At 43.1% G+C, this 15450-nt stretch overlaps 1 protein-coding gene across 6 annotated transcripts in view; it reads left to right on the top strand.

Annotated features, from left to right (window-relative positions):
* Opcml (opioid binding protein/cell adhesion molecule like) overlaps window positions 1-15450 on the top strand; it is a 1064190-nt gene that overhangs the window by 836960 nt on the left and 211780 nt on the right. For all 6 annotated transcript variants that reach the window (XM_063256111.1, XM_063256110.1, XM_023566162.2 and 3 more), the window contains one exon: window positions 9718-9950. In XM_063256111.1, coding sequence (XP_063112181.1) covers window positions 9718-9950 — 233 coding nt within the window. The remainder of the gene's footprint in view (window positions 1-9717; window positions 9951-15450) is intronic.

Genomic DNA, 15450 nt, shown 5'->3' with positions numbered 1-15450 from the left:
TTTGGTCTCATTGAGTGAGACTGTTCTCATCGGTATGTATGCGTGGGAAGGTAAGAAGGCAGAGCCCGATTCACAGCTGTATGTCCAAGGCCTGCTGCTCGAAGTGCAGGTGGTCTTTGTTACATTGCAGCAACTTCAGAGACTTTGAGAAATGAGAGACTCGGTCCTTACTCAGAAATAATGAATTAACAAGATGCATAGCAAATCTCGGAGATCATGGAAATTTAAGAAGTCCTAGTACCCAGTTGGTATTCAGTAAATTTATGCAAAGTGAATTTGTGGCCAACCGTCTACAGTATTAAAACAAATATATGAGAATAACAACAACACCAGCTAAATAAAAATCTCTTTGTCTCCTCTCCTGCTTAGCTGCCAAAGTTCTTGAACATACTAGCTGCAAACTTTATCAGCACCTAGTACTCCATCACTGATTCCCCACTGCCTTCTGCAGCTTCTCCCCACTTCTAGAGCAGGAGACTTTCTTGCTACGTGACTGGACCACCAGATCCACAGGCTGCAATACTCCCTTCTGCCTGCCGCAGTCCATCTTACAAAGAAAGCGCATTGTATTCATGTTGGCAGTGTGCACTGGATCCTGGCATGTCTCTACCTACATGTGTTCAGGTATGTCCTATCCCATCAGGAAGCAATGCAACCTTTTCAGTAGAATTTGGCCACTTGTCAGCTTTCCAAGACCTACCTGGAATCACCAACCCATGTGGGCCATTCTGGCTACAACTGTATTCTTCACCTAAGTCGGTTCATATCCTAGGACCTGCACACCTCTCCTCATTTAATGTGCTCTGTGAATCAAAATTCCATGCCTGGGTTGATTCTCAGTTTCCAGGCCTAGGTTAACTGCTTCTTTGAGGGGTCTGCCTCTACACTGTAGCTGTTATAGGCCCAGCCCCCAGCACCACCCGTGTGACCATCCTAGCAGTTGTCTCAGTTCTGTTGTCCTCAGATACCAGACTTCTGTCACTTTGGCTATTTGCATATTGCTCGAGCTAGCCTGCAAGGACCAGGCAGGTAGAAGCACTGACTCTGAGCTCTGTAGCTCATTCTTAGTGGCTGGCAGAGTACCTAGCACTTAGTAAATGCTTAGTAAAAATTATTACAAAGCGGGGAGTGTGAATTTGTACTTTTTGTGTCTCAGAATGTGATACAGGAATCCTCTTGTATTCTGCAATTTTCCTAAGACTATGAAGTACTATGAAATCAAGCACTGTATCATACGATGGTTTTGTTGGTGTTTTTCTGTTGGCCTTGCCTTCATCTCCTTGGGAACCCTACAAAGTGGTCCCCCAGAACAAACTCTGCATTTACACAGTAGCTTGAAGACAGGAAATAAGGTAGTTTCTTCACTCTAATGTTTTGTTCAAAGAGCTTTCTCGTGCCTTCCTGTCTACCCTTTCTTTCTCATAATTGTGTTTCACTGCTCTATGCTTTACCTCTGTTACCAAGCTAGAGTGCTCCTCCTCTCTCCTCCCAGAGCCAGGCAGTTTAACTCTTCCTTTGTGGCTGTAAATAATTTCCACCTCTTTGTGGAGCTGTCTTTCCACACAAGTCATTCTCCTCATTTTCCTTCATTGTGTCAGGGGCTCTGCTCTGAACTCCAGCCTGCTGCCTTGTAGAGCTCTGCAGTTCCCTGTGTGTGGGTGGCAGCCGCACTGTGCAGTGGGACTGGGAAGTGGCCTTTGTCTGCTGCACACAGGGAGCACTGTTCCGATGGATCTGTATGTGAGCTGTCAGGGCTGGGGCCATAGCACGCCATCATCCTGCAGCTGGTTTCTGCTTCAAGTGAGGCTGCTTGCATTCCCTTGGTTGAGTTTTAGCTCCTGTTTTCTTTGGGGACCTCATCCTGCATACATTTGCATGTTACCTCTACCTAAAGTCACTCTGCTCCACATGCACAAACACACGCTCACACATGCACCAGCACACACACGAATGCTCACACTTCCTTTCTGTGCAATAATGTGGCAACCCCAGCTGGGATTAGAGTTCCAGTTCCTTCCAACACAGAGTGAGCTGCAGATGGCATATAAATGCCAGCCATGGAAGTCAACCTTCTCTCCTGGAGGGTTTCTGTGCTCTTCCTGTGAGCAGTCTTCCCCTGCATTCTTCTGCAGAGGCTTTCTGATCTATTTCTAACCAATATCTTATTGGCAAATATTAGCTCTAGCAGAGTTATTATTCCCATTGAATTTCTGAATCTCTGAATCATAAAGTTTTCCCTTACATAATTTAGGGTCTTGCTGATGCTCTGAAGTTGGCTCTATTTGTAACTCAGGAAATAACCAAGGAGTTAAATCCTCTCAGGGGAACAGGTTTTGCAATTTAGAATGCCTTGGGAGTTGATCTAAAAATATTTCATTTTGGCTTGCCTGTTCTCCTTTCCTGTAAAAAATTCATTTATTATAGCTCTATGAGTTCTCTAAAGCAAGATCTTCTTCCTCTCATTTTTGAACTAGCATTATTAACATATTTTGATGTGTTATATCAAGTAATGTAATACAGTTTGATAATCAAGTTTCTTCTAAACAGAAACTCCTGATTGTTGGGGAAAAATCAAAGAACATGATAAACCAAAGAGAATTGAATATTGGAAAATATATCAACAAAGGAAATTTAGAGACATGCATTTTGAGGGCTTTAACATTTAGCCTATCAACTTAAACAGCATTTCTTAGATTGAAGACTCCAGAAGACTCATTTAAGGCACAGGCAAGAAGTGGGAAGAGACCAGATTTTCATCAATTCCCAGTGGTAACATTTTAAAAATGTTTATGTTCACAGAATGGTAAGACTAGGTATAAAGGCCTTCAGTGTATTCCAATGTATGATTCGGAATTCTGAAAAAGGTAAGTTACACACACCTATGTAAAATTTCAATTGGTAACATTTGTTTAATGGAACAGATATGAAGTTTTATTAAAATTAAATCTCAAGTTACAATACAGACACTGTATTGTACAGACTGGCACTGACAGCTGTGGGCCACTGCTCCTTAATTCAGCATGTGACATACGATGACAAAGTCCTCTTTCCACCTGGGCCATCCCAACCCTTGGGGCCCTCATTACTGTGGCAGGTCCAGTCACATTCCACTTTCATGGGCAGGAGTGGACCATGGCCTGAACGAGTCACCTCTGGCTTTTCTCCTTAGCTTGAGACAATGAATTGAGCTAGCACCCAAGGGAAAATTTGAACAGTTAAGTCTAAAGTGAGATATATGTATCACATTCTCCAGGTTATAACAGAAATAAGAACACTGAATTGAAAAAACACACAAAAGGACTCCTTGGTCCCTGTGTGTGTGTGTGTGTGTGTGTGTGTGTGTGTGTGTGTGCCCAAATGTCTGTGTCTAATATACACAGTCACAGGCAGGCATATGCACACATATATCTCTGAAGCTGTGTCCTTCATCATGTGTACAAGCTTTTGATACCAGTTTGAGAAACATCATCTAACCCTGGCCAGTCACTGTAAGTCAATGTCATTCTCCTCCCGACAGCCAGCTGGGCCATGAGACATACCAGTGATAGAATTGGTGGCACTGATGTGGTACTATATCCAGGTGCCATTGACAGCCTAAGAAATGAAGGTGTAGGGCCTCAAACGAGGTACAGTACATTTGGTGATATTAGCAGTGCATTATAAAGGGAATGGTAAGGTAAAAGGGCGAGCTGGTCTCAGAAATTATACAGCGTGTGCCTCTCCCTAGGTGGGGGGCTGTCCATTATATTTTAGGTTTTACCCAAATCACAGTGGAAACTTAAAAGCTTTTTCTAGTGATTTCCAGTTTCTAAAAATGTCCATTGTTTCAGCAGTAACGTCTGCAAAGTTATCTATACAGGGCAGACACCATCTGTGAGTCTGGTTTAAAGGACCTGTTCTCCAGCTAGCGACATCATTGTGTGCATGTGTGAGATGTAGCTTTTTTTCTCAAGTGCGATGGGTTTGCAGGCAGCATCCTCCTGCACTCTGATTTAGAACTGCACACATCCAAGGCCTGGCACACACACCACAGCAGGGTATCTCCAGGTCATGCTGTTCCATCAGTCAGTACAGTTCCCCCTTACTATCTGTCCCTAACCCTTCTATATTTTTCTCTTCCGTACTGTATCCTCAGCTCCTAGAAGGTTGTCTAGTATACATTGGGTGATTGTCAGACATCAGTTGCGTATATTATGGAACTTCCCTTTTGCATTTCAGGGGCAAATCTAAAAATAAAAACTATATATATATATATATATATATATATATATATATACACACACATATATATGATGAATAACTGTGCTACTAATCTCAGTGTTCATCAAAAAGAAGTTTGTGCTTCATTGTCTGATTGATCACTTTTTTGTGTCTAAATCTTGTAATCAGAATAACTACTTCTAAGATAACAATATGCAATATGTTAATTACTGTTGATTTCCTACTTTTTTGAAAATTTGTATCATTTCTATCCTTTTTATTTTGTTTTGTTTCTAAAATTAAAAAAAATAAAAGCAAGAATAAAGAACATGAAGGAAAAAAGCTACAGTGTACCTAACTTGCTTTCCAATAAGCATTTATTATTTTGGTAAAAATCCCAATTGATTTCCTATCTGGTTTCTTTAATGAAGTGAGTGGTTCCCAGATGCTTTCCCAGAGCCGCAGAACTAGGTGCAGCTGGGACTTTGTCAGAAAGGCATGAATTCCCGAGTGCTCTACCCACCCGGCTGGAATCTCGGAAATGGTGAGAGTCTAATTTTGATGCTCACGAAAATTTCAACAGGACGGCTTTAAGGTGTGGACTTCTCCTAACTGCTTATCCTTTTGAAAATAAAAGCAACAGTAATCTCAGAAACAACTCTGTTTCCTGGTCCTGTTTCTTCCCTGAAGTGCTGGACCCTGTCCCAGGATGTCTTTGCCTTTCTGATATGGTAGACCCTGCCTTCAGATATCTCTCAGGCGTCTTTTAGAGCTCCCCAAGTCTTATTTCTACCTTATCTGTGAATATGTGACCACAGAGGATTTAAAGATGTGTAAAAATCACAAGTTATTTTATCCTTTGTAGCCCATGACAGTAGTAACACCAGCCCCAGGCTGCTTCAACTGAAGTCCCATGCCCTGAATGTACCAGTGTGATTTTAGATCAGTTTCTGAATCTGTCTGTGCCTCAGTTTCCTAATCTATATAATGTGGATAATGCGGACTATTTCTGAAAGGTCAGTTATGTGAAACAAATGTTTTTAGCTATGTAAAATTCATAAACTGTTCCTGAGGCAGTACAAGTGAAACTTTCCTGTAGAGGTCATTTGTAATAGACTTGTCATGAGCTCTATTTTTTTTTTTTTTTAAGGACTTATAGGTTGAATTGTCTTGGAGTGTAAGGACCTCAGCTATCTGAAAGAGTTTGCAAGAGATCAGAAAGTTGTCATTAACCTTCCTCAACTGGCCTCTCGGTCCTGTCTTAGTTACCATCAGAAGCACCCCCCACTCCATGCTAAAAAGGGTCCGAGATACTGCCTCAAACAGCAGGGAGGAACCAGAGTTTGGAAGAACACTTCAGCAGGCTTTCAAAGTCCTTTCTTGAGCTCTCTTTCCTGCTGTCAGGGGGACCTGTGGAGGAGTCCTATGGTGATAGAAGAAAGCAAGAAGCCACGGAACTCTACTTTCTTCTGAGACACAGTTAGGTTATGAGGAGAGGAACTCTCCTAAGCTGCATGAGCCTGCCTGAGTGTCTTTGCTGCTTGTGGGCTCTGGATCTGTGTGAATTGTCTGAAGCATCTCTGCCCTATCAGAGGTGGCTTTTTACAGCTCTCTTTCATTTGCACTCCAGGCTCACTAATGAGGCCCAGGGCAAAGAGTAAGTACATGACTACTGCCTTCCACCTGGAGCATGCTCACACAAGAGCAGCAGCTGGCCAAGCGCTGTGCAGCCAGGGCCCTCAGAGCACAATCTGGCTGAAAGAGTTTTGGCCCCGACAGGACACTGTAGCTGATAAAGCCTCAGGCAGAACCAAAGAGCTCCATCTTCCCCACCCTAGGAATTTACCTCTGGCGCCAAAGGAGAGCCAATGAGATACCTGTGCATCCCTAATGCCCACTAGGCACCACCCCCAACCTAAACTACATGTATGTCCCCACTCCACATGTTCCACGGAGAGATTGCCGGGGTCTCTCCCTGCATTCTCAAAATAAAGGTCATTTATATTTCATACTTCTTATCTGTTCAGCTGCCGCCGGTCCCCCACAGTTCTATCACTGGCCAGGAAGGGTAGACTTGGACTGGTCTGTTTCAAAGTTGCCAGTCCCTGCTAGACCCTGCAGTGAATTACCTTGGCTGCATGTACCTTTGGTCTTCAGTGAAATGCATTGACATCTCAAATTCCCTACACCTTCTCTGCTTGAGAAACCACCTGCGGTTGGATGCAATTCTGCCTTCAGTTCTGACTGCTCTCACTTTCCCTGTTGGCCAATAGACAGTGTTTCCTTGCTTGCTTCCCTCACCTTCCTATTACTACTGCACTGCTCTTGTGGGAGTCCCACCAAAGCTGAGCCAGGAAGGCAGTGGTGTAGGGCTGCCTGAGCGTGAATTCGCGGTAGACCCCGTGAGTTCTCCATCAGCAAACAGCTCGGTGATGAGAGGTGTTTGCCTACAGAGGCCAGTACAGTTTAGTATATGAAAATAAACAGCATTTTGATTCCCCCAACATTTCTGAGTCCATTCATTAAGCGAGGTGCTTCTAGCAAAAGAGATCTTTTATAGTCATTTGATAAGACTGGGTAAAACATTATCAGTATACTTCGCAGATACTGAGAAATGGAACAAACTTAATACTAGGCTACACACCTCTTTGCAAATCAGGTATTTTCCAATTCATTGCTTTAAAAGAAGTTGAGAAAGAACTAATTGAATTGTCAGCTGTGAGATGATTAAAGTAATTTTTGAAGGTATATTACTATGTGATTTTAGCCATATATTTTAGCATTCATAGAATTGAATGTCATTGCTATACAAAATTCTTATTTCCATCTCTGTGGTTTTATGAATGAGATTTCTCTAAAAGCAAATACAAGAACAGAATTTATCCTATATACTATCTCATTTGAGCATTAACACTTTTATTTGTAGAACTGTGAAAAGGCTTTTCAGTGTAATTAAACTTGAATTTATAGTAAAAGATAATTTTTGTTTAATTATTAATTAAAATGTACAATAGATTTATGTTGCTTTGTCAATTTTATATTTGTAATGATAACTCCTTTTCAGAGCAAATATTATTACATAGAGTTTTATGATCATAGCCCATAAAAGAAATTTAAATTTCAATCTGTCTGTATTGTTGCATATAAATGTTAGGTGATCAATAAAAGAGCTTTAAGTGTAAAATATATCCTGCAAATAGAGGAATATTTAACAGAAGTACAAGTTCAGGTTCAAATGGAACAACACACTTTTTCTACTTTCAAAGAAAAGCTTATCAATGGACTTTGAATGTGCAGAATTATGATTATAGTTACAGTTGTCTTAAAATTTCCCCTGTATATGTATTATATATATGCACATATATACAGATATATACATAAGTACACATGTATGCCCACACACATAAATAATTTCTGTTACATTTTTTATTTTACAATTTTTATTTTAAATTTACATTTTTATTTTAAAATGATTTTCTCTATAGAACAAAAATGAATCCTTTAAAAGTCTAACTTAAATAAACTTTTATGTCAATTTAAAAATGTGCAAAAGCTTGCAGAGCCTATGGAAAAAAGAAAACAAGAATATGCATTTGCACTCAATCCCTGAGATTTGTGTAGTTGGGCCTGGAAGGAGAGGCCTTCACTGCGACCCAATTTACCTTCCACCCTCAGGCTTCCTGCTGCCTAGAATTCTACCACTTGAGCTCCAGCCTTCAGATGGAACCACCATGTGTTGCCCTAAGAAACACTTTTGAAAGTGAGGAGCAGGAAGGTCCCTTAAGGTTTTAGTTTTCACAAGGAACATAGAAAATTACTGTAGAATGAGGTAAACAGAGCATAAGATTAAACAAGGCCCCGGGATGAGGGGCTGCCCTGTACCCAAGCTGCACCACACCGTGGAAGCAGGAAGGAAGCATTAGGTGGAACCTATCAGTTCTGAAATTGGATGCAGCTGGGCCTCCAGAACTCACCATAGTGAATCTAGGCTGGAGATAAGAGTAAATTATATCTCTATAGAGATGTTCATGGCATTAGTGTGAGTCTATGCCAGGAAAAACTAAGTCTTCATGAGTTTTATCCACGGGAGGAGATGTCTATGAAGAAGAAAAGGAACAGGCTATTGCTGAGTTTGGAATCGATGCAGAGGGATTGATTGGCTGGACCTTCAGGATCTTTGGAACACCCACGTTGCTTATTCACTTAGTGTGGTTCACATGTGAAAATGTGCTTGTTTGGTTTGTGTAGTCAGAGAGAACAACACCTTAAAAGCGTTAGAACAGTCTCTGGTTATCACTCAGAATATCCTTCTGAGCCTGCACCCTGCTTCCTGTCATTGCGCCTGCCCCTGGATGACTGGTGGGCCTGAGGAGGGAATCCCAGTATCATCTTCATCCTCCCTACCCACCAGAGCTAGGGCTTCCCTGGTCTCAGCACATTCCCTCCAAAGGAGCTGTCATCTGGACCCTCCATGGCCCACTCCTAAGTCTTGTCCAGGGCTCTCTGTTGCAGGCCAGGTACAAGGCCAGATGAATGAGGCAGGGCTTCTTTTCCTTGTGTTCTTAGAAGCCTGGGCTCACTCTCCTCTCACTGCTGGGACAGCAGGGTTGCTGTGGGTCATAATGTGCCCTTTGGAGCCCCAGTCTGTCTTGCTTCTGTGCTCGGGTTCTCAGCTACCCAGGACGTCTGCAGATGCTCTTCCTTACCAACAAGCACATCCATCTCTGTGTAACTCTTGGTGTTCTGTAGCTCACACACTGAGATAAGCAAATTTCATTGTAATGGGTGCCTTCTTGGCTGAGGAGAGTGGGTGAGATGTACTCTCTGCTTTGATAATTACGTTCTTCTCCCCAGGGGGCAGAGGGAGGAGTACATGGGGGAACAGGGGCACCTCTGATAATGTCCTTCTTCTCTCCTGAGACCGTAAGAGATAACCTTGCCTCTCTTACACACTGCTGGATTTCCAAGGTGAACTTTACAGTGTTACAAACAGGAGTCTGCAGACTCCTGGTGATTTGGGTGTACATGGAGATTACCATCACCTGGTGTTCTGGCAGTACATAAGAGCAAGTTTTGATTAACTACAAGTTAAGTATTTGCTTTGTGGATTATCTGTGGCCTCTGTGGATTTCAGTCTGTCTGATGTGAAATACTGTACTGATCCACTCTTCTTCCCCTGTGCCTTGGGCTGTTTCTCCCACAAGGTGATAAATGTGTTGAAGAAATATCAACTAATTCTCATGTAAACTTGGGGTGGGGAGCAAATATGCAGCAAAGACTGGCACATAATATGGCCCTAAATCCAACAGAAATGGTTTTGAATCATCCACTCCTGAGAGTGATTCGGGCCTCAGTTGCCATGCATTCAGGAAGTTTCATCAAAACTGCTGCTTCGTGTTAGTACTGTGTTGTTTCACTGACTACTTGATATTTATGATGCAGTCCCATCTTTCTTTTTCTGTTCTCTCTCTCCCATCTCCCTGCCTCCTCTCCCGTCCTTACCCTTGTACCTCGTAGGTGTACCATAGATGACCGGGTCACCCGGGTAGCCTGGCTGAACCGCAGCACCATCCTCTATGCTGGAAATGACAAGTGGTCCATAGACCCTCGTGTGATCATCCTGGTCAACACACCTACACAGTATAGCATCATGATCCAGAACGTGGACGTGTACGATGAGGGTCCGTACACCTGCTCCGTGCAGACGGACAACCACCCCAAAACTTCCCGAGTCCACCTCATAGTGCAAGGTAAGTTGCAACTGAGCTCAGAAGTTGATGCTCCTTTTAGTGATGGAGGGCAGGAGTGCTTTAGACTTTGTTCTGTCCATGTAGGAAGATAGAATGGTCATTTTCTGCTGTGGAGTCCATGGAATGAGGAAACAGCTTCTAAAGGCTTCTTAGTGTTGTCTCTAGCACATATGTCTTCACCACTAAGTTGTTTTATGTTATCTGGTTGAACTTTCTTATATAACTTAGCTTTCTAGTGCTGCATCAGGATATATCAAACCTTGATACGCACTAAGCTAATCAAATTGCTTCTTAAGAATCTTTTGGGGCCTTACTTTATTTTTTTAAAAAAAGAGTTGATACTGAAATCGAGCATGTGACCAGACTGGGTTTGCATAGTCACTGGATGGTCATGCATGTTCTGGGTGGGCCTCTGAGTGTCTCAGTCGGGTACCCTGCCACTGCTGCTGTGATGCTCAGTACCATGGCGGGGGCTGCGAGTCTTGATGATGTCTCCTCTAGCTGCTGAAAATCAATTGACGTAATTAAAGAGGCAGGAGGGGAAAAGAGCTTCACATCTTGTTTAGTTTCTGAAGTCTGAATCAGTACAGCCAGGGCACAGTATCAATGTGATTCTTTTTAAAAACTATTTTTTAATTTAACTTACATTTTTTAGCTAAGAAGCAGAAGTGAAGAGATGTCAGAATCCCAGATTACTGACACTGGATGCTAAATATTAAATATTACGTATTATAAACTTGTGCAGAGAACAGTTCTGAGGATATAAGAACCATTTTCAGACAAGGCAGCAATCAAGACACACTTATTCTGGGCTAACTCGACTGCCAACACTATAGGAAGTGTTTTCTGTAGGACAAATCTCATGTGGGAATGCAGCTCCAAGCGGTGATTTCTGGCCACAGAGACACCAGCTTCCTTTGCCAGATGAGAAGTCGGGGTGGACTTTTCTCAGGATATTCTTTACAACTTCCTGGGGACAGACAGTGGTTTCCCAGAAAGTGTACCTGTGCGGAATTTAGTCTCCCCAGTTTTATCTGATTCCATATGCCTTAGAATGCACAGATTTTTTTTTTATTTTTAGATTATGAAATGTGAACAGCACCCTTGCTTAGCTCAGAAATATTTTCATCTCTGATTTTAAAAAATATGATGAATTCATTTCTGCTGCTCTTGTGGAGAAAGGCTAACTGGGGTTAACATCTATTCATGCTCAGTTCTGGATGCTCGTTCTTCCCTTGGCTGGAGCAGCCCTTTGCTAAGGCAGCACCTGTAATGACTGCAGGCCGGTTGCAAGATTGCAGTGTGATAGCTGGGCTGCAGAGCTGTGTGCTGCAACTTCCGGTCCCCAGGAGACTCTGGGACCTCCAGTTCAGCCCATCCTTTGAGCCATTCCCACTCCCACATGCCTTGAGGGACTCGCTAGGGCCCCCATGTGGCACATTTGGAGATGTCACAGAGTCCCATTTCCATACCCTGCCCAGGCATTTGGTGACCTTCACTCTTGGGAGTCAGGAGAGTACCCCCACCTGGGGATGAAAATGCTGGTCACATCTGAGCCTTCTTTTCAAAGGAAGTAGGAGGCACCTGGTCAGCTGAGTCTTTGGATACTGTGGGGGTGTAGGAATCAAGGACTTGTGAGTTCTCACCACCCCAGCTGCCACCTGGGCTTAATTCTAGAGGAGCTGAAATTCTCAGCAATGGAAATGATACCGCAGTGACACCTCCATGGCCTTGACAGCAAAATTGTCTTCACATTCTAGTGATGTGGCAATGAAATAAAAAGAATAACTGTCAGGTCCTACACAAAAACAGCCTCAAACAGAGCGAGGTTATCACTTCTCAAGGAAGAAGGCCAGTTGTGTGGGCACCTCAAAGTCCGTGCAGGCCCTACAGGGCTTGTGGTGCAGACTGCTGAAGCCATGCCCTTTGAGGATAATTTGAGCCATTCCTTGGGCAGGATGTACAAACTCAGGGTGTACCCCCACCCCCCAGTCTCCAGCCATCAAGGGTCAGAGGATGGGGAACAAGCAATCCAGCATGGCTAAGAGACACTAATGCTCCCCACATTCCCGACACCACCCACACTGACTCCAGTCATCTGATCTGGTGTATGGCGGAGAGAGGAGAGGCTGACCCTGGGCATCTGGGAAATATGGCTCTGTCCATCTACAGAGAAGCCCCTCAGGGAATGGTCTAGCCTCCCTCTCAGCTGACCACACAGCAATGTACTCTTCGTTTAGAAACCAGCTGAATTGCTGGGGTGCACACGCAGACCCCAGCTCTCCACGAGAAAGAGGCCCAAGGCTCTGCTTCCCATAGCTATCGGCTTTCATCCAGTCTATAGATTAATTTTTCAGACTTAGTGTTAGTTCAGGTTAGATAAAGATAATGAAAGTTTTCTAATCCTCTTAAAGGAGATTTATCTGACTGAATAGAAAGCCTTTGGAATACAATAAGACATGTATAAAACTGAGGCCTAATCTTGCCTTTAATTTTAAACTGCTGATGGGTATTGATTTTACAATGAAAAAAACTGAAAAATTTCCGTGCTGCAACTTGCCTGTTTAAAAAAGTAAGTGTTTATTTATCTTCTGTCCATTTGGGAATGTTAATATCTCATTACTTCCCCCAACCAGGTGCCATTAGCACGAGGAGACCAGTCCCATGGGGCTCCCAACGCTGCTGTTTCCAGCACTATAAAGAATTAAAGGCTGTCACTAACCTCAGCCTCTGCCCTTCACTATTATGTAAGACAGTCTCTGCCTTAGCTCTGCTGACACTAATTTCCCAGTCCATGTCTTTGCAAAACAAAGCTGCCTTCATTAAAATACCATCACTGACACTCCAGGAAGTACAGCTCAACTACTTAGGGCATCCTTTGAGTCCCTGTGTAAGCATGAGGGTAAATCACTGGACCCTCTAGCCCAGTTTTAAGGAAACCTCAGTACGGGGACGAATTGATGTTAAGAAAATCCGACCAGTGGTCCCTGTCCAGGATAAGCTGCGGTGGAGGCAAGCGGGAGGAGCTAGGGCAGGCTGTGGCTCATCTTGTCACCTGAGGTGTATGACAGCAGGGGAATGTGAGTCTGTAGAAATAGAGAAATGTTGTCTGCTATGGTTTGTGTATGAAATGTCCCACGAAAAATGTCCTCTGATCAGGGGTGGCACTTTCGGAAAGTGAGCAGATCTTGAGGGCACTTAGTACATGTTTGCCATACATAATGGTCAGATTTTCCATGGGGGATTTGTATTGGTACACAAAGAAAGGTTTCAAATTTAGATGGATGGTTTCAAACTTAGATGACATTCATGGGAGTGATGGAACTTAGGAGGCGTGGCCTGGTTGAAGGCAGTGGTCATGGTGGTATAACTTTGGAAACTGTAACTTGTATTTGACTCTTTCCTCTGGAGATCTCCCATCTTTCTCTCTCTGGTTTCTGGCTCCCATGAGGTAAGCAGCTTTCTCTGTAGGGCTCTTCTGCTGTGATGGTTCTGCCTTGCAAGAGGCCTGGAGCCAGCAACCCATGGCCTTTGAAATGAAGAGCCAAATTAAACTTTTTTTCTTTTACCTTGTTTCTACCAGGTATTATGTCACAGTAATGAAAGTGAACATCTTGCCCAAGGGAATTGGAAAGTACTAACCATAATGCCTTGAAAGAGGAAGAATTAAATGTATCACTTGTGTTTTTGAGTTGGGGAAAATATCTGTGGCTTTTGTAGGAGGTGGAGAGGCAGGACATTGTGACACTTGGAAAGAACAGTCTTCAGCTTGCTAGGTTTAGAAATAAGGGGAAACAAACATTAAGGAGATGTTGCAGAAAAGGGAGCAGGGTGGTCGAACATCAGCAAGATGTTTGAGGAGCAGCGTGCGCCCACCAGCTCAGGAGTAGGTAGGTTGCTGAGGGTACGTATTCCCTGAGAACAGCCAAAATTGTAATGTGGCTTCTCGACCTTCAACTCTTAGCTCACTATCCAAGGCACTGTTGGCTCTCTGCAGATATTTGTTTGATGATGAGCAGAAAGGAACAGATTGGTTCAGCAACTGAAACCTGAAAGAGCCGGAGTGCACTGATCACAAAGCCCCAGCAGGCCACAGGGGCGGGAATGAGCTGTTCCCCAGACTCGGCATGGACAGTGCAGGGGAAATCTCCCAGGAGAAAAGGGCTTAACAGGAATAACGCGAATTCCACACACTCATTCAGTGCTTTATAGGGATGGTCACAGTCTCTGTTGCATTTTACCCGCACAGTAAGTCACAGTAGGCTGCAATACACTGGGGCCGTTTACACATTAGCCACCTGCTGCTCCTGAAGGAGACCTGCCAGGGTCCCCATAAGTAAGTGACAGAGCTGAGTCTTGGGCCTTGGCCAAGTGACTTCAATATCAGTGTCTTCCAAATATACTATGATGTCAACTATTTCTAGTTATTTCTCTGCTCCAGATTACTGGAAAACCTCCAGGTTTCATGTAGATTATTTTACTTTACTTATTTCCATTTTTTTCCTGCTGTGGATATCATACTGTACCAACATAAATTAAAGACAACCTCAAGAAAGCTACCATAAATGGTGTAGAGAGGCTGAGAGAGGCAGCAAAGAAGATAATTAATTTTCTGGTAGCTCATCCCTTCGGGGATGCACATTGGAAATGTTGCTTCTTTATCCTATGTAAGTGCTGAAAACCCTGGCCCCTTTGAGGGGCAGGATCCAATTGTCATTCTAATCATTACCAACTCTGAAGAGTTCAGCCTCCTGAAAAACTACTCAGAGATCTCTGTGGTGCTGGGATTGATGTTTGTTAGGGACAGATAAAAGAGGAAGAGCTGGCCTATCTTTGTTTCTTGAATGCCCATATTCTCCACCTGTTGTCTGAGCTAGCTGCAATGTCTGTTTACTACAAGGTATTTCATGAAATGAACACTTTTTGCAGAACTCAGATTTGTGCACAGGGTTAGCCATGACGAATTACATTAAATTTTCACATAAAAGACTTAACTGCAAATGTATGCAATTTCTGTGTACACAAAAGACTGGTTTCTTTTATCCTGGATTCAGTTCAGGGGTCACTGGTTGTTAAACATATTCTGTTTAGCATGTAGACATCAATTGTCCAACCAGCCCGATCTTAGATTGTAAGAAACACCAGCCAACCTTGGCATTGGAATTAAGTGTAAACCTAATCCCATTTGATGCTTACATAAACACTACAAAATATACACCATGCTCACATCTTACAAATAAAAAAAACTAAGGTCTAGAAAGGCTGAAGATATACCCAGACATGAAACTACTGAGAGCTTTAAATTTGCTGCATCATGCTTGCTCCTTTGGGTTAAACTTTTGTCACTAGGAAAAAGGCTATCAAACTATGAGACACTTTACATCTGTGATTTCTTTTGATTTTTTTTTTTTTTTTTTTTTTTTTTTTTTTGAGACAGGATCTCACTATGCAGTTTAAGGCTGGCCTTGAGCTCATCTTGTAGCCCAGGCTGGTCTTGAAC

This window comes from Cavia porcellus, unplaced genomic scaffold (genome assembly GCF_034190915.1).
Source record: "Cavia porcellus strain 051 isolate PalLab524CR breed Dunkin Hartley unplaced genomic scaffold, mCavPor4.1 scaffold_9, whole genome shotgun sequence".
Taxonomy (NCBI): Eukaryota; Metazoa; Chordata; class Mammalia; order Rodentia; family Caviidae; genus Cavia; species Cavia porcellus.
The sequence above is the reverse complement of the archived record's forward strand: the minus strand, read 5'-3'. Positions and strand labels throughout refer to the sequence as shown.